Raw genomic sequence first — 26,741 nt, forward strand, 5'->3', positions numbered from 1 at the left:
AATAGGCAGCTGGTTTAAAACAAACAAAAGGAGGTTTTTCTTCACGCAGTGTACAGTCAATCTGTGGAACTCCTTGCCAGAGGATGTGGTGAAGACTAAGACTTCAACAGGGTTCAAAAAAGAGCTAGATAGATTAATGGAGGTTAGGTTCATCAATGGCTATTAGCTAGGATGGATAGGAATGGTGTCCTTAGCCTTTGTTTGTCTAGAAATGGGTGACAGGAGAGGAACCCGTGAGCATTACCTGTTACGTTCCCTCCCTCTGGAGCATCTGGTATTGGCCACTGTTGGCAGACAAGATACTGGGCTCGAGGGACCTTTGGTCCCTTTGGTCACTATGGCCACTTATGTACACAATCATATAGCCATCTACGCAATGACATTACTCAGTATACAGCAGTATACACAAGTCTATACTATATGAAATTTCATAATTTTCTGTAAAACTAGGCATATCTAGATTAGCTGAAGTATTCCCTGGAAAACCTTAGCATACCCCCAGGGATGTGTGTTGTCCTGGGTTGAGAACCAGAGTTCTAGGATAAGTCAATATATTCCCATATACATTATAAAGAATGCCTTAAATATACAATACAGTATACAAAAAATCTGCTATGCACTTGACCTCTAAGTAGCACCCTGTAACTCCCATATTCATCATTTGTATATTATTGTGATATTTCACACAAAGTATGCTATATGATATGAAAGGTATGTGCTGAAATTAATTTTTCTGTCAAAATATATACATTGTGTATTAAGTTATGAAATGTTGCAATATGATTGTTACTGAAATATGTTGTGAGTCTGGAAAACACTCCCTGCTATGCTAGATCTCCAGTGACTTAACGGGTTGATCCACACAGGCAGGTGTTAAATGACCATTCATCAGCCGGGGGCGGGGGGGGAAGGGAGGTCATAAACAGAAGATGTACAAGTCTGATTGAATGAGATAGTTGGATAAGCACCATACAATGAGGAGTGCTCATTTCTGTGACTCAGTAAGGCCCACCCCAGATATGCCTGGGGCAGTATCTTCCCAGAGTCAGGAATTGAGAGTATAAAATAAGAGACAGTGGCATCATGAGACCATATCACCTCTCCCACCTTCTCTGAAGACAACAAGAACACTGGGAAGAGAGACTTGGAACTGAGCAGATTGGTCCCACTCTGAGAAGGAAATTCAGTCTGTGTATTAGGAACTAGAACCTACCTGCAACATGAAGTGGGGGTGAGGAAATCAGTATGATTTTAATCTTGCTTAATATGAAAATTGAGGATTCTGTATGAGCATTTTTTATTTTCTCACGTAAATCTCTGACCTTTGCACCTACTACTTAAAAACCTATCTTTCTGTTGTCACATTTATTTTAATGTTCTTTCCTTGTCATGGAGGCAGTCTAACGTACTTGGGAACTTTGCTCAGATTACAAAGGCAGGTGCAAGGCCCACCCTTGTTTGATGAAGTGGCAAGCTAATTAACAAGCTTGCACTGTTCAAAAGAATAGTGATAGAAATGTAGCCGTGTTAAGTCTGGCATAGCTGAAACAAAAACAGGACTATGTAGCACTTTAAAGACTAACAAGATGGTTTATTAGGTGATGAGATTTCGTGGGCCAGACCCACTTCCTTAGATCAAATAGTGGAAGAAAATTGTCACAACCATATATACCAAAGGATACAATTTAAAAAAATGAACACATATGAAAAGGACAAATCAAATTTCAGAACAGAAGGGAGTAGGGAGAGGGAGGTAAATGTCTGAGAGCTAATGATATTAGAGGTGATAATTGGGGAAGCTATCTTTGTAATGGGTAAGATAATTGATGTCTTTGTTTAAGCTTAGGTGTAAAGTGTCGAATTTAAGTATGAATGACAGTTCAGAAGATTCTCTTTCAAGTGTAGTCTTAAAAGGTCTTTGAAGCACGATGCAGGTAATCAAGTCGTTGAGACAATGTCCTTTCTGGTTGAAATGGCAAGAAACTGTTTTTTCTTTGTGATCCTGTCTAATATCTGTTTTGTGGGCATTGATTCTTTGGCCTTGAGCAGCTAATGTATACAATAGGATACATTTATTGAGTGCAAGGCTGGAGGCTCAGGGGATTTGCTGGTATTTTCTTGCATATAGCTTGAAAAGCATTCAAGCAACTTAGTTAGGTGCAAGACTGCATGCTGGTAACTGACTGATAACAGCACTTGGCATGGTTTGTTGCTTGTCGCGAACAAATCATCATGAGAGCCCAGCTTGGAAAATTTAGGGGGCACAGTGATCCCACAGTTACAGGCTGTATCACAGGAATCCCACCACACTGTCAACCTTAGTCAAATTATGAACCCACAGAACATTTGAGGGTAGAATTTGTGCAGGAAGCTAACTTCACAGACCTCAAGGGAGGAAGGTCTAGGTTGGATATTAGGAAAAACTATTTCACTGGGAGGGTGGTGAAGTACTGGACTGGGTTACCTAGGGAGGTATTGGAATCCTCCATCCCTAGAGATTTTTAAGTCCTGGCTTGACAAAACCCCGGCTGGGATGGTTTAGTAGAGGTTGGTCCTGCTTTGGGCAGGGGGCTGGACTCAATGACCTCCTGAGGTCTCTTCCAGCCATAAGATTCTATGATTCTCAGAAAGAGGGTTACAGACTAGGAATGTAATAGTATAGTCAATTAACCAATAAGCAAAAGCGTATTGGTTAATGGGATTGACCATAAGCATTTAAATGCAGAGCCACAGCGGGGGACCTACTTTCACTGCATCTCTGCATATAGAAAAAGTAGTAGGAGCCAGGCAAGCAGGCAGCTTGGATCAGTCCCAGCTCACACCAGGTCCAGGACCAAGTCCTACTACAGCTCTGCATTTAAAAGGTAGTGGAGCTGGGCAGGCAGCTCAGCTCAATCCCAGCTCTGACTACCTTCTAAATGCAGATCCACAGCAGGGTTTGGTCTCAGACCCGGCACAAGCCAGGGCTGAGCCTGGCTGCCTTCCCTTATCAACTAACCATGTAGGTAATAAAAATTCTACCTACTACATGATTAGCCAGCTCCCCGCTTCTTAACTTCCCTATTACACACTTAAAAACTTACAAAACATTTGTAGCTACAATACATGGAAATTCTGCTCTTTAAGAATAGGAGGAAAGATTGAACAATGACAAGGGGAAAAGATGAAATTTCAGCAAGTTTATATTAGAGCAAACTAGAGGGAAAGGTCAGTACAAAAAAACCTAATCATTTTATTTGTCGTCACCAGCACCACTTACTCAGCACTTTACAAATACATCAATTTGAAATATTCATATTTTAGTAGAGGTCCTCCCTCAGACTCTGCTATCAAAGGGCAGCCACAGTCCTGTGTTTGAGACCATTTTAATACAGTGTCACAAGTTTATCACCACTGCAAGATAAAATAGATTGGCTATGGGGAAAAATATCTTGTTTATGATCATTAGCAAAGGTAGTACAAAATAGACACACTGTACCCAGGTAAATGGATTTTAGGATACAAGTCATTTTACCTCTGAATATCCATCCTTCAGTAAAATGAAGTTAAGCCAATTTTGCAATATGTAAATACTTTTTTCCGTTAGTCACCCGTTTGCTAATATAAACTCATATGGGACTACAAATTCATAGTGGAGCTCTTTAGAATGGAGTATGTAAAAATGGCTCCTGGCTACTCAGCACATATGCTTCTGTGTATAGTCATATTTACTTAATTTTTACTGAAGTGTACATTTTAAAAAAATTTTAGTACAGTCAACACTGTAAAGTCAGCATTTCTCAAAAGGTGAATTAAGTTCATTTCTAAATCATGCATCATCACAAACACTGATTACTGAAATTATAGTGTTAGCCTAGTGGTTGGAAATTTAGTTACGGCAACAGAGTTGCACAGGTCTCAGCTGCACAGAAACCACCAGGAGAATTTAGAAAAACTTCAAAGATTTGTTAGGTACTACACCTACACCCACACACCCCCACCCCCACCCCCCCCTTCACTTCTACCTTTGTATTATGCAGGCAACTAAAATTAAAATATTACCTGAAACACACCAAGATTTCATCTTCAACTCTAGAGGTATTCTTCAGTACCCAAGCTTATTGGTCCCTCCCTTTCTCCCTATATTTGCATTCTTTATGTGAATTAGTGGTAATTCCATTTGAAGATGAAATGCAAGATGCATATGAAAGACAAGTTTCCCATGAGCAGCTAGCTTCCATGTTCCCTCAGCTCCTCATGCACCAAAGTACTACTGTAGATTTCCTTAAGATTAAGCAAGTTAGGAAGCTTTTATTGAGAAATGGTTTCTTTTCTTCTTGTTAGGGTTGCCAGATGGTTTCAACAAAAATACCGGACACACTTGACATTACATCACAATCTACATTACATCTTATTTAGAAAATACCTGACATTTATATTTTCTCAATTTCCCAAACAGAAAGCTCAAATACTGGACTGTCCGGTTCAAAACTAGACACCTGGCAACCCTACTTCATGCAGAGTGTGTGGTTCCATAATTATAAGAGATGTTAGACTCTGTTCAAGGTAACCATCACCATCTTTTGCAAGCATCACCATTTGTTATACAAGTTTTCAAATGTGAGAAACATATTTAAGGAAAAATGAAAAATTATGTACAGGGATGAAAACTTTAGGTTTGCTTTTGTCTTTAAATCAGGGTGGGGAGCTTTTCTTTTTTGGGTTGGGGGCTGCTGAGACACATAAAAATCAGTTGGGACCACGCAAGTGAGAAGCAAATCAAAAAGAGAAGGCTTAGGGGTGTGATTGTGTGCTCGAGCCCTGGGGGCTTGATCCAGGCTAGCCAGGGGCTGCATACGCCCCATGAGCCTTAGGTTCCTCACCACTACTGTAAATCATGAGTGAATTACTGTGTGTAGGTGAGAGAAAACTTGGGCCATAGCATTAAGAAGTGCTACAATGCAAAAGCTCAAGACAGTTTATAAACACATAGTAATGACTGGAGTTAACATTTGTTGCAAAATGCTAAGTTATTCTGTAATGCAACTGTAAGCAGTAATTTTCAACAATGTCTCAACATCTTTTTATTATACAGAAGTGCTAAAAACGCATCTCACTAAGATATTTACACACTATATAACTAGAATTTCAATTTTCAGATTAAACAAAAATACTAGCTGTAATTTTTCGAGACACGACTTTTAGTTTTGAAAGCACAAGCAAGTCTCCAGAAAACATCAAGATTCTTTAAACAGATTTTCAATCAAATTCATGTCTTAATCCTACCGTCCTCTGTAAAAGAGCCTGCATCACTTTCTGTTCATCCTCTATTATTCACTTCTTGGTCATATAACAGGAAGTTAAATTACACTGAATACATAGTTACACAGAGAACTTTGTATACAAACAAAGGAAACAGGAAATTCTCAACAAGGTTTTTAAAAACTTTCAAAAACTGATTTCCTCAAATACATACAGCTGGTTTAAATAAACCTAGAAAAACCATGTTTCTAGGACAGCAGTTTTCAAACTGTGGGTCAAGATCCAAACTGGATGGAGACACTATTTTACTGGAGTCACTAAGGGCTGTCATTAGTGGCTGAAGCCAAAGGGCAAAGCTGAACTCTGAGCCCCACTGCTCACAGCCAAAGCCTGAGAGCTTCAACCCTGGGTAGCAAGGATCATGTTAGAGGCCTTCCACATGGGGTGGAAGTCCTTGGGCTTGGGCTTTGCACGCAGGGCGGGTAAGAGAGGCAGACACAGGCAGTGGAGCTCAGATGGGAGGGCTCACATTCTGTTCATCCTCTATTATTCACTTCTTGGTCATATAACAGGAGTCATGTAGTAATTTGTGTCCTCAAAAGGGGGCATGGTGCAACGAAGTTTGAGAACCCCTGTGCTCTAGGAAGTTACAAAGATCTAAAGTAGAGAAAACTATATACAAATCTATAGGCCTACTTAGATTACCCTGATAATTGTAGTTCCTCTTGGGACACAGAATAAAGTGGTCAAAATCTTGGGATCCGCATGATCACATATTTAAGTCCTCTAGAAAAAAAATGACCCAATATTGATATTTTATACCCTTATACATCCTCTGCCAATGACTCTCTCCAATCTCATACTCCCTATTCAGGACATCTCAACTAGAGTCTAGCATTCATTGCCACTTTAGTGAAATTAGGTTTCATAAGAGTAGTGATAGAAATGTAGCCGTGTTAGTCTGGTATAGCTGAAACAAAAAACAGGACTATGTAGCACTTTAAAGACTAACAAGATGGTTTATTAGGTGATGAGCTTTCGTGGGCCAGACCCACTTCCTCAGATCAAATAATGGAAAAAATTTTGACAATTTTCTTCCACTATTTGATCTCAGGAAGTGGGTCTGGCCCACAAAAGCTCATCACCTAATAAACCATCTTGTTAGTCTTTAAAGTGCTACATAGTCCTGTTTTTTGTTTTAGGTTTAACAAGTTACTCATGCTGTAAGCTGAATCTGCCATGTGCTTTGAGCCAAGCTGATAAGTTAGTCATTTGCACATATACATCAGCACCAGAGCTCTGTTGTAAGCCTGAGTTTATGCAGGCAGCTTGATGTCAATGAGTGTGTCAACGATGCTACAATGTAGCCATCAAACCTAAACAGCATCCAGCTACTGCAAGTTTGAATTCTGCCTTTTGTATCTTTGAGCATGTATGATGTGAACATTAGCTACTCTCTGCCAGCCTATTGAAGGGGCTCCTTCTAGAAGTTTAATCTTGAGAGCAAAGCTTCTGATTTTAGAGCTAATATTTCAAAGATCTCAAACTCACAGAGACAAATTTTACTTTAGAAGCATTATCAAGGAAAACATTAAACAAATAGAAGGAAGATGAAACAGTCAAGCAAGTACATGGGTAATTTAATTGTGTCACATGTTTCTTGCCCATCTCCTCAATAATGAGTCCAGTGTGTGATCCAAGAAAAAGAAGCAGCTGCAAATAACATCAACATGTTCTAAAAGCAGGGAGAGTCAATAAGCTAACAGGGGTCAAATTTAGACCACATGACACTTTTGAATGAATTCTGAAATCTTTTTCTTGTCATTATTGTTATTTTATTATTCTCTAGAGTCTGGACCTTAAAAAAATAGACCACCCCTGTTCTATGTAGCTGCTGAACATCAGTAGATCTCTATTCTCAGGACAGGTGTAAGGTACATAAGAACGGCCGTACTGGGTCAGACCAAAGGTCCATCTAGCCCAGTATCCTGTCTACCGACAGTGGCCAACACCAGGTGCCCCAGAGAGGGTGGACCGAAGACAATGATCAAGCGATTTGTCTCCTGCCATACCTCTCCAGCCTCTGACAAACAGAGGCCAAGGACATCATTTTATCCCCTGGCTAATAGCCTTTTATGGACCTAACCTCCATGAATTTATCCAGATTCTCTTTAAACTCTATTATAGTCCTAGCCTTCACAGCCTCCTCTGGCAAGGAGTTCCACAGGATGACTACACGCTGTGTGAAGAAGAACTTTCTTTTATTAGTTTTAAACCTGCTACCCATTAATTTCATTTGGTGTCCTCTAGTTCTTCTATTATGGGAAATAATAAATAATTCTTTATCAGCCCTCTCCACACCACTCATGATTTTATAGACCTCTATCATATCCCCCCTCGGTCTCCTCTTTTCTAAACTGACAAGCCCCAGTCTCTTTAACCTCTCCTCATATGGGACCCGTTCCAAACCCCTAATCATTTTAGTTGCCCTTTTCTGAACCCTTTCCAAGGCCAAAATATCATTTTTGAGGCGAGGAGACCACATCTGTACACAGTATTCAAGATGTGGGCGTACCATAGTTTTATACAGGGCAGTAAGATGTTCTGGGTCTTATTTTCTATCCCCTTCCTAATAATTCCTAGCATCCTATTTGCCTTTTTGACCGCCACTGCACACTGCGTGAAAATTTTCAGAGAACTGTCCACGATAACTCCAAGATCCCTTTCCTGATTTGTCGTAGCCAAATTAGCCCCCATCATACTGTACGTATAGTTGGGGTTATTTTTCCCAATGTGCATTACTTTACACTTATCCACATTAAATTTCATTTGCCATTTTGTTGCCCAATCACTCAGTTTGGTGAGATCTTCTTGGAGTCCCTCACAGTCTGCTTCTGTCTTGACTATCCTAAACAGTTTTGTATCATCTGCAAACTTTACTACGTCACTGCTTACCACTTTCTCCAGATCATTTATGAATAAGTTGAAAAGGATTGGTCCCAGGACTGACCCTTGGGATACACCACTAGTTACCCCTCTCCAATCTGAAAATTTACCATTTATTCCTACCCTTTGTTTCCTGTCTTTTAACCAGTTCTCAATCCAAGAAAGGACCTTCCCTTTTATCCCATGGCCATGTAATTTACACAAGAGCCTTTGGTGAGGGGCCTTGTCAAAGGCTTTCTGAAAATCCAAGTATACTATATCTACTGGATCCCCCTTGTCCGCATGTCTGTTAACCCCTTCAAAGAACTCTAACAGATTAGTAAAACAGGATTTCCCTTTACAGAAACCACCTTGACTTTTGTCCAACAAATTATGTTCTTCTACATGCTTCACAATTTTATTCTTTACTATTGTTTCGACTAATTTGCCCGGTACTGAAGTTAGACTTACCGGTCTGTAATTGCCAGGATCGCCTCTAGAGCCCTTTTTAAATATTGGTGTCACGTTGGCTACCTTCCAGTCATTAGGTATGGAAGCCGATTTAAAGGATAGGTTACAAGCCACAGATAATAGCTCAGCAATTTCCCATTTAAGTTCTTTTAGAACCCTTGGATGAATGCCATCCGGTCCCAGAGATTTGTTAACATTAAGTTTTTCTATTTGTTCCAAAACCTCCTCTAATGACACTTCAATCCGGGACAGTTCCTCAGATTCATCACCCACAAAGGATGGTGCAGATTCAGGAATCTCCCCAACGTCCTCAGCCGTGAAGACTGAAGCAAAGAAATCATTTAGTTTCTCCGCAATGGCTTTATCGTCCTTGATTGCTCCTTTTATAGCTCGATCATCTAGGGGACCCACAGGCTTTATAGCAGGCTTCCTGCTTCTAATGTACTTAAAAACATTTTGTTATTTCTTTTTGAGTTTTTGGCTAGCTGTTCCTCAAAATCTTTTTTTGCTTTTCTTATTACATGTTTACACTTGATTTGACAGTGTTTATTTTCCTTTCTATTTATCTCACTAGGATTGGACTTCCACTTCTTAAAAGATACCTTTTTGTCCCTCACTGCTTCTTTTACATGGTGGTTAAGCCACAGTGACTCTTTTTTAGGTCTCTTGCTATGTTTTTTAATTTGGGGTATACATTTAAATTGGGCCTCTATTATGGTGTCTTTAAAAAGTTTCCATGCAGCTTTCAGGGATTTGGCTCTAGTCACTGTGCCTTTTAATTTCTGTTTAACTAACCTCCTCATTTTTGCGTAATTCCCCTTTTTGAAATTAAATGCCAGGGTGCTGGACTGCTGAGGTATTCTTCCCACCACAGGAATGTTGAATGTTATTATATTATGGTCACTATTCCCAAGCGGTCCTGTAACGGTTATATCCTGGACCTGATCCTGCACTCCACTCAGGACTAAATCGAGAATTGCCTCTCCCCTTGTGGGTTCCTGCACTAACTGCTCCAAGAAGCAGTCATTTAAGCCATTGAGAAATTTTATCTCCGCTTCTCTTCCTGAGGTGACATGTATCCAGTCAATATGGGGGTAATTAAAATCCTCCATTATTATAGAATTCTCTATTTTAGTAGCCTCTCTAATCTCCCTCATCATTTCTATGTCAGTATCACTGTCCTGGTCAGGTGGTCGGTAATATATCCCTACTCCTAATTTCTTATTGGAGCATGGAATTTCTATCCATAGCGATTCTATGGAACATGTTGATTCACTTAATATTTTTATGTCATTTGATTCTACATTATCTTTCACATACAGTGCCACTCCGCCACCCACCCGGCCTGCTCTATCCTTTCTATATATTTTATATCCCGGTATGATTGTGTCCCACAGATTTTCCTCATTCCACCAGGTTTCAGCGATGCCTATTATGTCTATCTCCTCATTTAATACGAGGTACTCTAGTTCACCCATCTTATTAGTCAGACTCCTAGCACTTGTGTACAAGCACTTTAAAAATTTGCCACTGGTTATTTGTCTGCCCTTCCCTGATGCATTGGATTCCTTTGTGTGCGGTTGTTTGTCAGCTCTGGCCCATGGTTTGCCCTCTCCCCTCCTCTCTTTCCGACTACAGCTTAGAGAATCTCTATCAACGGATTCTCCTCTAAGAGAACTCTCTCCGATTTACGTGCATCTCCGCACCAATCGGCTTTCCCCCCTTCTCTTAGTTTAAAAACTGCTCTACGGCCTTATTAATGTTTAGTGCCAGCAGTCTGGTTCCACCCTGGTTTAGGTGGAGCCCATCCTTCCTGTATAGGCTCCCCCTCTCCCAAAAGTGTCCCCAGTTCCTAGTAAATCTAAACCCTCTTCCCTACACCATCGTCTTATCCACGCATTGAGACTCTGAAGCTCTGCCTGCCTACCTGGCCCTGCGCGTGGAACTGGAAGCATTTCCGAGAACGCCACCATAGAGGTCCTGGATTTCAGTCTCTTTCCTAGCAGCCTAAATTTGGCCTCCTGGACATCTCTCCTACCCTTCCCTAAGTCATTGGTACCTACACGTACCACGACCACCGGCTCCTCCCCAGCACTACACATAAGTCTATCTAGATGCCTCGAGAGATCCGCAACCTTCGCACCAGGCAGGCAAGTGACCATACGGTTCTCCCGGTCATCACAAACCCAACTATCTATGTTTCTAACGATCGAATCACCCACTACTAACACCTGCCTCTTCCTAACATCTGGCATTCCCTCCCCATCAGAGGTATCCTCAGTGCGAGAGGATACCGCAACATCCTCTGGGAGGAGGGTCCCAACTACAGGATGGTTTCCCTCTGCTCCCATTAAATGCTCTGTTCCCTTGAGACTTTCATCCTCCTTAAGAACACTGGGGCTCTCAGACTGGAGGTGGGACAGTACTACAGTGTCCCAGAAAGTCTCATCAACATAGCTCTCTACCTCCCTTAGTTCCTCCAGTTCAGCCACCCTGTTCCCCAAAGCCTGAACTCAGTCTCTGAGGATCAGGAGCTCCTTGCAACGGGTGCACACATACGCCACCCGCCCACAGGGCAGGTAATCATACATGTTACACTCGACGCAATAAACAGGATAGCCCCCACTCTGCTGCTGGGCTTCTGTCTCCATGTTTGTAATGAATAAGTTTAAGTACAAACTGGGATTCTTTTTAAACTTCTGGAGTATAGATTAGTCTAAGAGTTAGGTTTTAAAGAAGGACACAAGTCACTAGTGACCTCTAAACTCCCTCTCCAAACTCTCCTGTTCCTGGTCGCGCTCTCCCTGGTCGCTGAGTCACAGGCTTATATAGCTCTGGTAGCCCCTCCCCCTGACTGAGGCTCAGCCAATTAACAGAGGCTTCTAGATTTCAAACCTTTTAGAAGCTCCTTCAAACAAACAAACAAACAAACCAAACAAACACAAGCTCAGCACACTGCAAATAACTCCCCCACACACAAACACACACTCCAGACAGCCGTTTACCACAAGGGTCCCGTTTTTACTCCTCTTTTACCTGGAGAACTCCCTCTCCAAACTCTCCTGTTACCTGTTCCTGGTCACGCTCTCCATGGTCGCTGAGTCACAGGCTTATATAGCTCTAGTAGCCCCTCCCCCTGACTGAGGCTCAGCAAATTAACAGAGGCTTCTAGATTTCAAACCTTTTAGAAGCTCCTTCAAACAAACAAATACAAACAATGTCAGGTAATACACTGACATTGACTAAAAGTGATCAGGTCACGGTCAGTATGTTTATGTTCATCATGGAAACTGAACAAAAATCCACCTATCAATTTTACCTATTAGAAGTGCTGCAGAGTCAGTAAGAAAGAAACAAAATAGACACTAGAAAGTATTAGGCATATGGTTAACAGTCATCCCAAACTTCAAGTTATGCAACTACTCTGTTCAATGGCTAGTTTAGTCAAGGTTGGAACAAACTGGGTATTAAAAAACTAGGGAAGCTTGTTTTCCAATCACTGAATAAAAATTCAAGTTTATACTGAGATCTAACAAAATACAGGACTATGGAGCACTTTAAAGACTAACAAGATGGTTTATTAGATGATGAGCTTTCGTGGGCCAGACCCACTTCGAAGTGGGTCTGGCCCACGAAAGCTCATCATCTAATAAACCATCTTGTTAGTCTTTAAAGTGCTCCATAGTCCTGTATTTTGTTTCAGCTACACCAGACTAACACGGCTACATCTCTACCACTATTCTACTGAGATCTACTAATTCTAAAATTTTGAAGGGCATGATGATGAGATCAGTTTACTTCACTAAAGATAATACTTTTAATAAACCTATTTTAACAACTGTATTTTGGTCATTTTAATGTGTCCAGCACATTTAAGGGAGTTTCATTTAACTATTAAATCTCATTGTAAAATGTCTTCTGCATTTTAACTTCTATCCAAACACAGCTTCTCAGAAATAGTTTTAAAAAAACCAATCCAGGGAATTAGAAATGTAAAATTCATCATATTCTGACAAAAATAGAAACATTAATATCTGAATAAATGTAAGTCAAATTATGTAGTACCTTAAAATGTGTGTAGATGGGAGCATACCTCCTGGTTAGTAAAAGCAGCACCAAACAGTATAAAGGCTATATTTAGGTGCAAATCAGTGTTTAATTCATTACCAGTGACAATCAACCCTTCTTTAGGCAAATAATTGATAATACAAATCCAAAACAAGATTAAAATCAATTATTTAAATCAAGTTTTCCTACATGCTGATTTAAATAATGATTAAAACTGGTGATTAAATCAAGCCACCCTAAAACATTATATTGCAATACTACTACCTTGTATACCAAGCTCCAGTTACAGATCAGAACCCAATTTTTGCTTGGCACTGTACAAACAGTAAACAAAAAGACGATCTATTATAGCGATCTACAAACTGCCAACTCTTCCCTTGTATACGGACTTCAATTGTAAGCTGTCACATTTGTTCATACAAATTATTTTAGATAGTATAGATACATAAAACACTTCAACGAAAGAAAAACATAAACATGGTTATTGAATAGTGAGTCTTTTTGTTACAAATGATATAGAGGTGCAATATTTTGAAGTCACTGCATGCATACCTAGCAGGTCTTAAATACACTGAGCTTTTTTTAAAAAAATTGACAAAGTAAAGTAGTTTCAGATACTACCTCAATCAAGACAATGAAGATTGTTTTATAAAATCTTAAAATAGATTTTCCTCTATCGTTCATTTTCTGTGATTTTTTAAATTTTATTACTGGTGTGAAAGCACGAAAATCAACCAACTTTAGTGAAAAACCTATATACAAAAACTAAAAACAGAAGAGCCCCCTTGTTCTTAAATATTAAGTTTAAAGTAGAATTAAGTACAACTTGTAACATTAGAAAAGCTTTTAACTGTGCCACTTCAGTTTTTTCAGAAAACCAGGACATAAATCCAAGGCCTGTAATCTGTTCTCTCACTTAAGTATATTTTAGTATGTCACAGTTTTAACCTTTTCTGAGAATACATTAGTTCACCCAATTTTAATTCCCTTACATTAACCTGAGTATAGCTAGAAGCCTTTGAGCTAACATGATGCAACCACCTCAGGAAAGAATGGTAGTGAGTGCAAGTTTTGTACCCCCTCAGTTATGCACTAACAGAGTATCAACCTTATGTACATTCTGGATTGAAAGGTACAAAAAACACTTGAGTAATAAAGTGACATGAGTAAAAACTTACACACAGTTAATAAATTTTACATTTAGAGTTCCCACTTCCATATTAGCATATTGCTCCTATGCAGCATTTCAAATAGTCTGGTGCGTTATGATTTTTATAAAAATGCAAGAGACCAATATGAAATATTCAAAGATTACCTGAACACTTCACAAATATTAATTATATCTATGAGAACATTAATCTTGCACCTCAATATCTACATGTAAAATAGGTGTAAGCAACTTTGCTCAATCTGGAATATAACTTTGGAAGTCTTAGTTTACTGTCCTGAGTCCTGACCTTCCCAGGTATGGCTCAAATTGGACAGTCATAGCAGTTCAGTGACCTGCCACTGTTATCTTGTTGCCCAGATTATCAGGACCAAAAAAGTTGGAGCAACACACATTTATAGTGTGAATAGAGCACTTTTTAAATCATGTAGTGATATTTCATTGGGTTTGCAGAGAGTCTGAGACCTCAGTGGAATGAAAAGCTCTATTCGTTTCCTGAAGTATTTACTCAAATGCCCAGTGATGAGGAATTTTAATGTTATCATTGTGAACTTTCAACTGCTAATCAAAGCACGTAAGGAAGGAAAAGGAAGATCATATTATGAACATCTAAATAATCTTCTACACATGAAATTCCATTTTGAGTAGATGGTGCTTGGGGAAATACCATTATTTTCCCCCCTTCCAATAACCTGACTTGCAGAGCCACAGGGGAGGAGAGAGCTGGAGTGACATCTCAAGCCTTGTCTACACTATATGGTAGATCAATTGTGTTATTCCACCTAGACATGAAAAATAGCCAGTCAATGGGAGAACTTGTCCTGCCGAACTTATCACACTCAAGATGCCACAGTATGTTGACTTCAGCTACACTATTTATGTAACTGAAGCAGATCTACGGTGTCAGTAAGTGTAGACAAGACCTCAGTCCTACTAAAGGGGGAAGCCAAATCTGAAAAGACAAGTAGTACATCTTAGCCTGAGCACGTGCCACATTCAAAAAGAGTATAGGTAAAGTTTTCAAAAAGCACACCAGTGACCTCATTTTCAAAAATGACTCTGGCATTAAAAATCTTAAATGAAAGTCAATAGGATTTAGGCTCCTAAGTCAGAGTGGTGCTTTGGAAATTTTTACTCTAGGTCTCCCCCAGAGAAGCAAGGGTCCTTATCTATTTTTATCCAGTGGAATTTCTCTGCAAAGCAAGGCAAACATCACTGAGCCAGTTAAATGTCTGTCTTCTATCTTAATTTGAAACCCTCTAATGATGGGGAAAGGCCAGAAAACCCAAAAGAGCATTTATAATCATTGTTTGAGTGTTTTTATTATTTTAAATGGGCAAAAGTATAATTTAGAATACAAAACTAACACAGGATATTATAAAAACCACTAACTTTTAAAAAAGATAAAGTAGTCAGCAAATGGATCCCTCTGACAGGAATCAGCCTATTAAAATGTACACTCCATTTAACAGCATGTAATGATACAGTCCAGCCAGTATTGCTACCCTCCATGTTTTGTCACAAAATTCCACCTCACCACAGCCCTCACCCTTGAAAAGGATAAATCTTAAGAGATGAACTTGTTATAACTTGGTCAAGTATGGAAGTGGTTCCTTCTTTACTTAAAAAAAAAAAAAAAAAAAAAAAAAGTCTTTGATACCAGGTTCTATTTGTCTGAGGTGTTAGCTCTGCTCTATCCCATGGACTCCCTAAACATTCCAGCTCCTCCCCAGTTCAACCCTCGGACTACAGCTACCTCACCCCACTCTTCAGATCTCATTTCCCCCACAACACAAAACAGATTATTGCTGCCTTTGATGTCTCCCAGTATGCCTCGAAATAATCCAGTTCTCCCACGCAACTCTTTAAGTCACATTTATGATCTCTGCTCCACCTAGGTTTGCTACCTTTCAATTTACTTGTAGTTGGACCCTGAGACTTCATCCCCACTCCACCTCTTCCCCTGAAAACCCTACCCATCACTTACTCCTCTCCTTGACATGCCTGCCATTCACTGGATTGTCTCTTATCTCCCTAGACTACCTCTGCTCTGGAGCTGGGTCGGGAACTGCTGCAGCCTTACAAAGAGACTGCCTGCAGATAGGAGATGACCCCAGCTGAGCAGGGTCTAGAGCAGTTCAATGACACAGTTAACTGAGCTTTTGGAATTTATGGTTGAAAACTCATCATCTGGCAACCCTAAATGGTACCCAGACTCAGAAACCAAAAATCGGACTACCCGGGTAAAGACTGGAGGGTTAGCAATTCTAGATCCACATCACCACAGATTTTGAGTACTTTGCTAGGGGCCACCAAGAGGCAGACTATCCCCTAAGCCGGGGTGGGCGAAAGCCACTCAGCGGGCTGGATCCAGTCCACCGAGGGCTATGATCTGGCCCGCATAGCTGTTCCAGGCCACGCCCCCTAGCACATTGCCTGGGAGACAGAGCCACATGAGCCCTTTTAACTTCTTCTATTTAAAGGGCTCATGCCTTCCATGTCGCTGCCAGACAACACATTGCCTGATAGGCACAGGGAAGGCATAAGTCCTTTGAATAGAAGCAGCTGAAAGGCATCAAGCTGCCGGCCCTCCCAGGCAATGCGCTAGCAGTGCCAGAGCTGTGAGCTTTTTTACTGTTTCTATTTGCATTTAAAGGGTTTGGCAGCTCCTGCTCACCTGCTAGCACATTCCCTGGGAGCCACACATATACCCTTTTAACTGTTTCTATTTAAAGGTCTCACGCCTCCCAGATGGCAGCACTGGCTGGCAGCCACTGGACAGGCGCAGGCCCTTTAAATAGAAGCAACTGAAAGGGCTCGCAGCTCTTGGGCCCACACTAGTCCATTGCCTGGGAGCCAGAGACACGAGTCCTTTCAACTGCTTCTATTTAAAGGACTCAATGCCTTCCCTGAAGCAGTCAGGCAACAGCTCTGAGGAAGGTGTGAGCCCTTTAAATAGAAGCAGTTGAAAGGGCTCTAGCATCCCCATCTCCCAAGCTAGCAATGAGGACAGAAGCAGTGAGCCCTTTAAGTAGCAGGAATTGAAAGGGCTCACGACTCCTATCTCCGGCTTATGTGAGGCCTGGGAGCCACGGGGGAGGCACAAGCCCTTCCTACTGCTGCTATTTAAAGAATCCACCCTTCTGCCAGAGGCTCCACCCTTCCACTACGCCCCTTCCAGGCCGGCTTGCAACCACTTTAAAAAATTTTGAAGTAGTCCCCACTCAAAAATCATTGCTCATCCCTGGCCTAAGCAGTTTAAATGAGGCTTGGGTGCAGACCTTAGAAGATCTTCTACCATGTGGATCCAGCTTTACTTTTCCCAATGGTCCCATCACCACAACATCTACCATGTATACATACTACAGACAAAGATATACACGAGGAGAAATGGAGAGAAAACCACACAGAATTATTTGAGAGGGATCAACAACCACGTGGACAAGAATAATCCAGTTGTTGCAGTGTACTTTGATTTCCAGAAAACCTTTGACAAAGTCCCTCACCAAAGGCTCTAAAGTAGAGTAAGCTGTTGTGGGATAAGAGGGAAGGTTCTCTCATGGATTGATAACTGGTTAAAATACAGGAAAAGGATAGGAATAAATGATCAGTTTTCAGAATGGAGAGAGGTAACTAATGGTGTCCAAGGATCTGTATTGGATCAATCCGATTTAACATTCATAAATGATCTGGAGGTGGCAGCGAGGTGGCAAAATTTGCAGATTATACTAAACTGCTAAAGATAGTTGAGAACAAAGCAAACTGAAGAGCTTCAAAAGGATCTCACAAAACTAAGTGATTGGGCAACAAAATGGCAAATGAATTTTAGTGTTGATAAATGCACATTGGAAAACAATTCCAACTATACCTACAAAATGATGAGGGCTAAATTAGCTATTGTCACTCAAGAAAGATCTGAAAACATCCACTCGCCATGCAACAGCAGTCAAATAAGCAATGTTAGGAAACATTTAAAAAAGGATAAAGACAGAATATCTTTGCGCCTCTATATAAATCTATGGTATGCCCACATCTTGAATACTGCATGCAGATATGGTCACCTCATATCAAAAAAGATATATTGTACCAGGGAAAATTCAGAAAAGGGCAACAAAAATTATTAGATGTTTGGTGCAGCTGCCATATGAAGAGAGATTAAAAGGACTTCAAAAAGAGGAAATTATGAAGGGATATGATAGAGGTCTATAAAATCATGACTGGTGGGGAGAAAGTGAATAAGTAAAAGTTATTTACTTAATCCCATCACACAAGGAGTCACCAAATGAAATTAATAGGTAGCAAGTTTAAAAACAGAGTATTTTTTCATACAATGCAGTCAGTCTGTGGAACTCCTTGCCAGAGGATGTTGCTAAGACCTGGACTTTAACAAAGTTCAAAAAACTGCATTCATTCATAGAGGATAGATCTCTCAATGGCTATTAGCCAAGATGCATAAGAAGGGTGTTCCTTGCCTCTGTTTGTCAGAAGCTGGGAATAGGTGACATGGGAAGGATCACTTGATTACCTGTTCTATTCATTCCCTCTGGGGCACCTGGCATTGGTGAAGACAGGATACTGGGCTAGATGGACGTTTGGTATGACCCATTATGACTATTCTTATGTTATATTATACGTTTTATTTCCAGCTCCATAATTAAGATTGGAGGTACCTTTATAAACCATATTTTGATGTACAGCCTCACGTACATGAAGAAGTTAATCACCTTTTCCCTTTTCTATGTAAAATTATATGTTGATATAAAAATGTAACTTCATTTTGTTATTTTCATGTTTGTTCTGGTCAAAGGATGGTACATCTTCTCTTCAACTATACTAAGTAACATTAAAGCTTTTTTTTAATCTTTGAGGCTATTTAAAGGTTGCTTTGAAAACTAACGTGTATTTTTTGGCCTGTTTTGATTCAGTACTAAAGTATATTCATTTGGATATTGTATTAAAAACTCCATATGAGTCAATAAAGACCTACGATTAGAAATTCATCCTCTGTATAGAATGACTATTCATTTTGAAAAAAATTGAACAAATATTCTTGAAGCACTTTAATGACTAACAAAGCATGCAGACGGTATCATGAGCTTTTGTGGGCACAACCCACTTCTTTGACTAGCCTTCTAAATTTGTATTCATTTTGAAACAGACATTAACTTAGATTTAATTTAAGCAAATGCATCTGTGCTTTAAAAAAAGTGCACTTTCAGAGATACATATGAAATAATCATCTATTTGGAATGCCACACACTTCCTTTAAAAAAAAATATGTACACAAGCATACTAAGAAGTATATCATGACTTGCAACAATTATTTTCAATCTTAAGAGCACATTCCAGAAGTTGCTGTACTCATGCCAAGGTTTTTAATGCAGATATGTAAACACAACATTTGTTATAGAGCACTACAAACTTTCTGGAAAATATTTTACAGCGTATTTCTAATGCTTGAATACAACTGAAAAATTAACTAGATCTAACTTTTTATGGGATGATCCAGAAGAACTTTCGATAGAAAAGGAAACAAAAAAATTCATTAAAAATCTGAGTTTAACCCTTAAGTATGCCATCAATAACAATGCTATAATTGTTATATAGTTTTTAGTGTCCTCTTAGATTTATAAAGAAGTTTCTTTCCAAATTCACTGTAGCAAAAGAACTGTCAGTGTCAAATGAGATAAAAAGCGTATTCTGTACATTAGGATATCAAGGAGAATCGTAACACAGTTTAAGGCTTGACAAAAACACTCAAAGAGGAGAGAAAACTTCCACTAGTGGAAAAACTTCCACTACCTACTTGCTACACAAATTAAGCTTTTATTTTTTAAGAACATATGCATCCTAGACTTTAGTGTTAGCACTTCCAAGTACCAACAAAAATGTAAAATAATGCACCACTGACTTCTAAAATCTAGAAAAAACACATCCCGAAACAACTTTATACCTTTGGCCCTATTTCATTCTCCACAAACTCCCAGGGCAGATGTGCTGCACTGCTTCAGTCTAAGACATAACTGTAAATAGCAATACCCATTCTATGTTAGTGCTGTGTACCTACATTGAAGGGCTGCATGCCAACTACACAGATATGGTTATACCTGTGCAAATTTCTCCTTAAACACTAAGGCTATGTCTACACTAGCAGGTTCTTGCGCAAGAACTGTTTTGCGGAAGAGTTCTTGTACAAAAAAAATCTTCCACAAGAGCGTGTCCACACTGCCATGCGCTTTTGCGCAAGAGCATCCATGGCAGTGTGGACGCTCTCTTCCACAAGAAAGCTCTGATGGCCATTTTAATCATAGGGGCTTCTTGCGCAAGAAATTCATGTTGCCTGTCTACACTGCCCTCTTGTGGAAGAGCTATTGCGCAAGAGGGCTTATTCCTTGTGGGGAGAGGAATAACTCTTCCAGAAGAAGCCCCGTTTTCCGACACTATACTGTAAATTTACTTGCACAAGAACATGCGTGCAGTGTAGACAGCCAGCAAGTTTTTGCGCAAGAACACCTGTTCTTGCACAAGAAACATGCAATGTAGACAGCCTAATTCTAGCTCCAGCACACAAACAGTTCTTATGTAGGGAGAATTCCTCCAAGGATTCTTCCTCACAAACCTTAGAGCTCCAATTTTACTGCCCACTAAATATTAGAGGAGAAATTGAATACCCAAGAGATTCCCCAGTCTTAGCCACCAAAATTGATCCTGCTCATTCCCCCCCCCCCCCACATTTTATGAGAGAGAAAAGCAATAGTTTCGTTACAGAAGGCCCATGCACCACCATGAAGGGGATAAATAAGACTGCCCCCAAGAGATCTAGGAACCGCATCCAACTGGATATTACAAAGCCTCTCTCGAAATCCATCTTAGCCCTCTGCAGGTTGAACCTCTCTAGTCCAGCACCTTCTCTGGTGTCGAACCAGAGAATGTGTTGAATTATGGAAGGCCAATATTGTCCAGCAGCATTACCAAGACATTTAGGGATAAATTAGAGCTAAATAACAGCACAGAAAACTGAGAGCCAAGTCTTCTGGCTGTAAACAAACTGTATGGGATCATGGGAAACTTGGCCACACCCATGGTAAGTGGACAACTGGCTAACTAAAATCAAGCTGGACCACAGATTTGCCAGACCAGAGAGAGGTTCACCCTGCAATTCAAAAATTCAGTATATCCAGAACTTTTGTCAGGCTTCAGTCCCCCTCTTTCTAACCTGCCTAAAATTTTAAAAACTTAAAAAAAAAAAAAAAAAAAATCAACAAATAGTCTGGTAGCACTTTAAAAACTAACTCAGCTACCCCCCTGAAGCTTTTAAATTTTTAAACTTATTTTGAGCACTGACAGCAGACATGTGCGCTCTGGTTAGTAACCTAATAGATGTTCTATTGACAATCAACACAGTATCTTCTGTAATGACCATTAGCTAGCTATCCTTTAGCTTCAAAATGACTTTCATAACAAGTAGGGGAATGGAATAGATTTGGTGTTAAACCACATAACTGACAGTTCGGAATTAACCTATATCAACACATATGGTTGGTAATAAAAGCCTTGGACAGTTTAACTCCACAAGACAAAATCTTCAAAGGAAATCAGCAATAATCTTTATAGTAAATCTTTGAATAATGAATAGATAAATGGTTAAAATACCAGCTTTTTATTTCAGAAACATTCAAACTGGTGCTAGGATATCAATAAATATAATTGAGGGCCGTATTCTACCATGACATATGTGAGACGGTATGAATAAAAGTGATGGTAGAGTTTAGCCTGAGTGTGCTGTTTTGTTGCTACAGAGGGCACCATTACACACCCAATATTCTCACTCCAGAAGTACCTGCAGTTGTCACAATAGATTTCTGTTCCACAATAGTATTATGTCAATGCAGTATGTCAAAAGTTGACTTTTAAATGGTACACACCTACTACTTACATAGGATAGGTTAAAATAAAGAAATTCAGTACAATATTGGAATACTCAAACATTTTTCAAAATTAATTTAAGATAAGTTTAGTAAATTGATTACATGTAGACAATTTATTTTTAAATACACCTGTGAACAGCAACAACATTTAAAGTTCAGTCTTCGTACCTTATAGATGATCAAAATTTCTCCATCAAAACTTAGCCCCTTTGAGACAAATACAGCATAAGAATTTATTCAAGGGAAGTCTTAAATAGTTTATTCACTTGCAGTTAAATTTAGTGATTAGAATATTTTATGGTTACAGTGTACTTTTACTTTTATGCTCTCACATCAGGATTTTCCAACATTACTGCCAACTAGGCATTAATTCAGGGACTTCAATTTTTTAAATCTATGTTATGTTTGGCTATTCTGTATCGTAGATGTCATATCTCAAGAATCAGAAGTTACTGTGACAGACACCTATTAGGTAATAAGAGAAGCCCAACCTACTGTAGACTCCCTTAAACAAAACTAGACATCTCCAAACGGCTCATGTACATGCTACAGAATAGTTAAAGACAATTACTGTCAGACTGGCACACCATGTTATCTAATCCAAGAAGTCATTGAAGATAGCACTTTAAACAATGCCCATTCACATTAATACACATACTGAAAGAACACTCATTCATAAACAGTATGGTATAGCAACTAAGGGAACCTCAAGTTGTTCCTTAAAAAAAGTCTAAAAATAAAGAAATGCATTTCATTTTAAATACTGGGAACTAAAAACCAATAATGCAGCAGCAGGGGAACACTGGTAGTTTATAGGATATACCATTATAATTTTGCTTTCTAGATTCCAGTCTCATTCTGTTTGTTTTACTTGTGAGTAAATGAACTTTCAAAATATAAGCATAAATGCATTCTAGTTGTTCACTGAACTGGAGAGCGTTAGATTATATTTCCACATCAAAGAAAGAGGATATTCTTTCCATGCTATTGTATGTTTTAGTCCATCTGGTTAGAAGCAGAGGACTATCCAGAATGCATAGCTACTGCAGTAGCTTTCCAACTGGTTTTATGATCACATGAATCCCCTGATGTTGAAAGCATTACTACAACCTTTATTCATATTTCTTGTAACCAAATGGTTTAAACACTTTATGACTTTCCAACCAATATAACCAAAAATAAAAATTGTTAGCCTAAATGCTGATACAATCAGATTTAGCTTCTTCCCTTTTGGTTAGCAATACCAGCAAAGGATGATAGACACAGGAAAACGATTAAACCATTCTACACTTATCTAGCTTAAGCTACTAAACAAAATCACTGTGTTATTTCCTTATTCCAAGTGTTACTGTGAAATAAATGGGTAATATCCAGTAAAGTTCGAACAACTTGTACCATAACTTGTTTATCTGAAAGGTTACTTGTAAAGGAAATTTTAAGATTACAAAATAGCTTGAAAAGAGAATAGAGAAACTATCAGTTTTCTGTTTGGCTTGACACATTCACAAAACAAGAGTCTTAACTCTTGTGCATCCATCTAAGCCATAAAGATTAAAATGATCTAACCAACCCACATCTTTCCTTGAATGCTGCAGCTCTTCCACTCAGCCAGCACTAGGTCAAATACAAATAACTGTCAAACACTAAAAGAATACATGGTTTTAAGTGCCAGATAAAAATTATCTGTACGTATTTGTTCCAAAATGAACGTAAATTTAACATTGTAAACTTGTTTTGTTAGAAAGCTGGTTTAAATTAAATTCCCTTCAGACTTAAGCTGTTGCTTTTATCATACTTTAAGCAAAAGAGGATATATTTCGTTGACTGAACTGCTTCAAAAGCTTTGCTGCAGTGAATCTTACATTCAGGAGCAGCACCAAATTACACATAATTGAAAGTGATTCATTTTTAGATCCATTCCCCCCCCCCCCCCTTAGGCTTATGTATGTTTCCCAGGCTTTGGTGTAGGTAGCGCAAAAACATTAAGTCATACAATCTTGCAGTAACTCTTTCATACCATGAAGAGAGTGAATGGCCAAGGAGGTAAACTGTAATGTCCTTTTCCTGTTTTGTGCTTTTATCCACCACATCACATGTAATGATTTTTAACACAGAGACCATTTTGGCACCCTTAATTCTAGAGGCAAGAATGTGGTTTGGTACACTAGAACAGGGGATTAAGATATGACCAAACTAATCCCTTACAAATTGCAGCAATAAAACACTTAACACAATATAGCAACTCTCCTCCTCCACACACCAAACCCAATTACCTCCAAACTAACACGGTTAAATCTCTCTCATATTTGTGTTTCCAAGGAAATATACCAGCTCAGGTTGCTCTTCATTCTTAGACAATTAAAAACAAATTCAACATCAAATGCTCCTTTTCTTCAGTGGAATAAGTGGGCAGGCTCTCTACCAGTTTGCAAGCACCTGAAGTTGTCAATTACTGGTTCTCATACTTATGTTTAATAAATACACATATAAAATGAACCCATTCCACTTTCATAGCAGAGGACAGCACAAGGGAAGGAGGGGAAATGGATTGGAAAGAGTGCGTGTTTCTTTCACCACCTGAGGTCCTGTGTGGAGTTTAGGCTGAGCAGAAGGGTCTTTCGCACAAGGTGAGGAGAGCCATTAGGTACACAGTAGAGCGAATGGGTTACATGCGGATGAGTGTGCGTCTCACGCACGGGGATTGTGGGGAAGGGTGGAACATGAGAGGAGAGGGTCTCTCCCAGGGCCAGGAAGGGAGCAATGGACATGCGGGGAAGAGAAAGGGGAAATCAATGGATGTGCTTGGTTTGGGAATTAGGGAGGAGGCAGTGGTGGAAACTGGCCTGGAAGGAACGGGCGGGATGCGTATAGGAGGAGGGGGGAGAAGAGTCGCTGGTGGTTGGGGAGGGTGCCGGGTCCCTAGGGGAGGCTCAGCAGGGGGCGCGGACCCTGCGCGCAGGGATGCGGATGAATGAGAAGAGGGTGCCGGACACTTACCAGATTGAGCACGGTCTCTACGATGTCCCGGTTGCTGACCTCCCCGACCTGGATGAGTCCGATGAGGACGGCGAATTTCATGCGGATGTTGCGGATCGGCACCGACGGGTTAATCATCCCCGCGGGGAGCACCACGGCCCCGGAGCCCGACGCTCGCAGCTCCCCCATCACCGCCGCGCTGCCGCCGCCGCCTCCAGCCCCCACAGGGATGAGCCCAGCGGGCTGCGGGTCCGGCCCCGACACCGGCTTCTCACTCGCCATCTACCCCCCGCGCCCGCCGCCACCTGCCCCCGGCCGAGCCCAGCCCAGCATCCACCGCAGCAGCGCCCGGCGGGGCCGCAGGGAGCCGGCCCGAAGCGCAAGCACCGTCCCGGCAGCCGCTCCGCTATTATGAGGGATTATTATGGGCGCCGCTGCCCCGTTAGCCGGAGCCCGCCCGGCCACCCGGGGCCGCTCCCCGCAGCGGGGCCGGAGGAGCAGACGCCGCGCCCGGACCGGAGGCGGCGCTGGGAAGCGGGCTGGGGACGGGTCCGCGAGCCGCAGGCGCTGCCACCGCTGTTGTTGTGGAGCCAGAGCCGCCGCCGCTCACTCCGCCATGTTGCCGCCCCCTGCCTGCGGTAGCTGCCAGGGCGCCTGCGCTGAGCCCGTGGGGGGCGTGGCCGGGCTGCGCGGCCCCCTCCCGCCTCCCCCCTGGCTGGAGACAGGTGAGCAGGTGCCTCGGGCTGCGCGAGACCCTGAGCGGCCGGGATCCGGCGCCGCCGCCGCAGGATGCGCCGCGCGCGGGTTACACCACTGAGGCCGCGGCTAGAAACACCGCCTCTCCCTGCCCCGCTTTGTCCGCCTGCCCTGCTGGCCCCACAGCTCCCTGCGGGCGGGGCACGGCGGGTACAGAGCCCCCTCAGGGCAAGCCGTGCGCACCCCCCCCGGCAGCGCTGAGGAGAGCCCGCGCCCTGCCTGCCGAGCCTGTGTTCTCACCGCCCGCCTCAGGGGCTGTGGTCACCGCCTTGACTGGAGTCCCTGAACCACTGCTAATGACCCATCTGCTGCGAAGTCATTTGCACCTCCCTCCCCCACAGCTGCTGGGACCGTTTTTATTGGAGGAGGGGTTGCGGGGAACCAGAGAACTAAACCCTGAATTTGAGGGATACCTCTTGAAGCCAGGGGGTGCTGCCACACCCCCAGCGCTCCTAATTCCAGCTCTTACGTGGGCTAGGCGCCGAGTAGGAACTACAGACCCGTAATAAACCCTGCTGCTCATCCCTGCTTGAAGTTTTAAAAATCTGATTTTGAAAAGCCACCCCCTCTACTATTGTTGTGCCAGGACTGAAAGTTTAGAACAAATCACACCAGCAGTTGGAGATGTGCAGGTTTAAAGCTCAGTGAATGGAGTAATAAAGGTTTTTTTTAATATGAGCATATCATGTTTCTTTGACAAGCTTGTTTGTTTTACTTTACCGGTTCAAAGTGTTTTTCCAGTATGTCTGTTATCTTGCAAAATGTAATCTTACCCTAGAATGTTATGCTTTTTCAAAAAACTACATTTCCTAAGGGTTTTTTAATCTACTTCTTTAGGGAGAAAGGTATAAGTAAGGAATAGAGTCTTTCAGCTTTCTATACCACCACACTTCCCACCTATTTCAGAGACCATAACTATTCACCATATTTAATAGCTTCCTTTAAAAACAACATATTTTGACTCTTATTGCATAAACTTTCTAACTGCAGGCTGTTCTTCAAAAATTGTTCTTTAATTTACACTTTTCAGCTATAGATTATAAAAAAGTGAGGTGTGTTCTGCACTGAATTTGTGATAAAGTTAATTATCCTATTCCTAGGATTTAGAGTAGGAAAAAAGGGTATTTGTGAAACACTACATATTATAAGTATGATTTTTAATTGAGATCTTGAACTGAGGTAGAATAAGTTTTGACTCTGTTAATGTA

The 26,741-nt window shown here is 41.0% G+C and overlaps 1 protein-coding gene across 16 annotated transcripts in view; it reads right to left on the reverse strand.

Annotated features, from left to right (window-relative positions):
- Positions 1–26,184, reverse strand: part of NBEA (neurobeachin) — a 748,862-nt gene extending 722,678 nt beyond the window's left edge. For 13 of the 16 annotated variants that reach the window (XM_075919186.2, XM_075919185.2, XM_075919181.2 and 10 more), the window contains exon 1: positions 24,799–26,183. In XM_075919186.2, the coding sequence (XP_075775301.2) occupies positions 24,799–25,059 (261 nt within the window). In that variant the 5' untranslated portion in view covers positions 25,060–26,183. Of the gene's footprint in view, positions 1–24,798 lie in introns of all 16 variants that reach the window. The other 3 variants (XM_075919178.2, XM_075919174.2, XM_075919172.2) reach the window with 1 other exon arrangement.
- Between the last annotated feature and the right edge of the window lie 557 nt (positions 26,185–26,741).

Source organism: Pelodiscus sinensis, chromosome 1, assembly GCF_052426305.1.
Source record: "Pelodiscus sinensis isolate ZL-2025 chromosome 1, ASM5242630v1, whole genome shotgun sequence".
In the NCBI taxonomy this organism is placed as follows: domain Eukaryota; kingdom Metazoa; phylum Chordata; order Testudines; family Trionychidae; genus Pelodiscus; species Pelodiscus sinensis.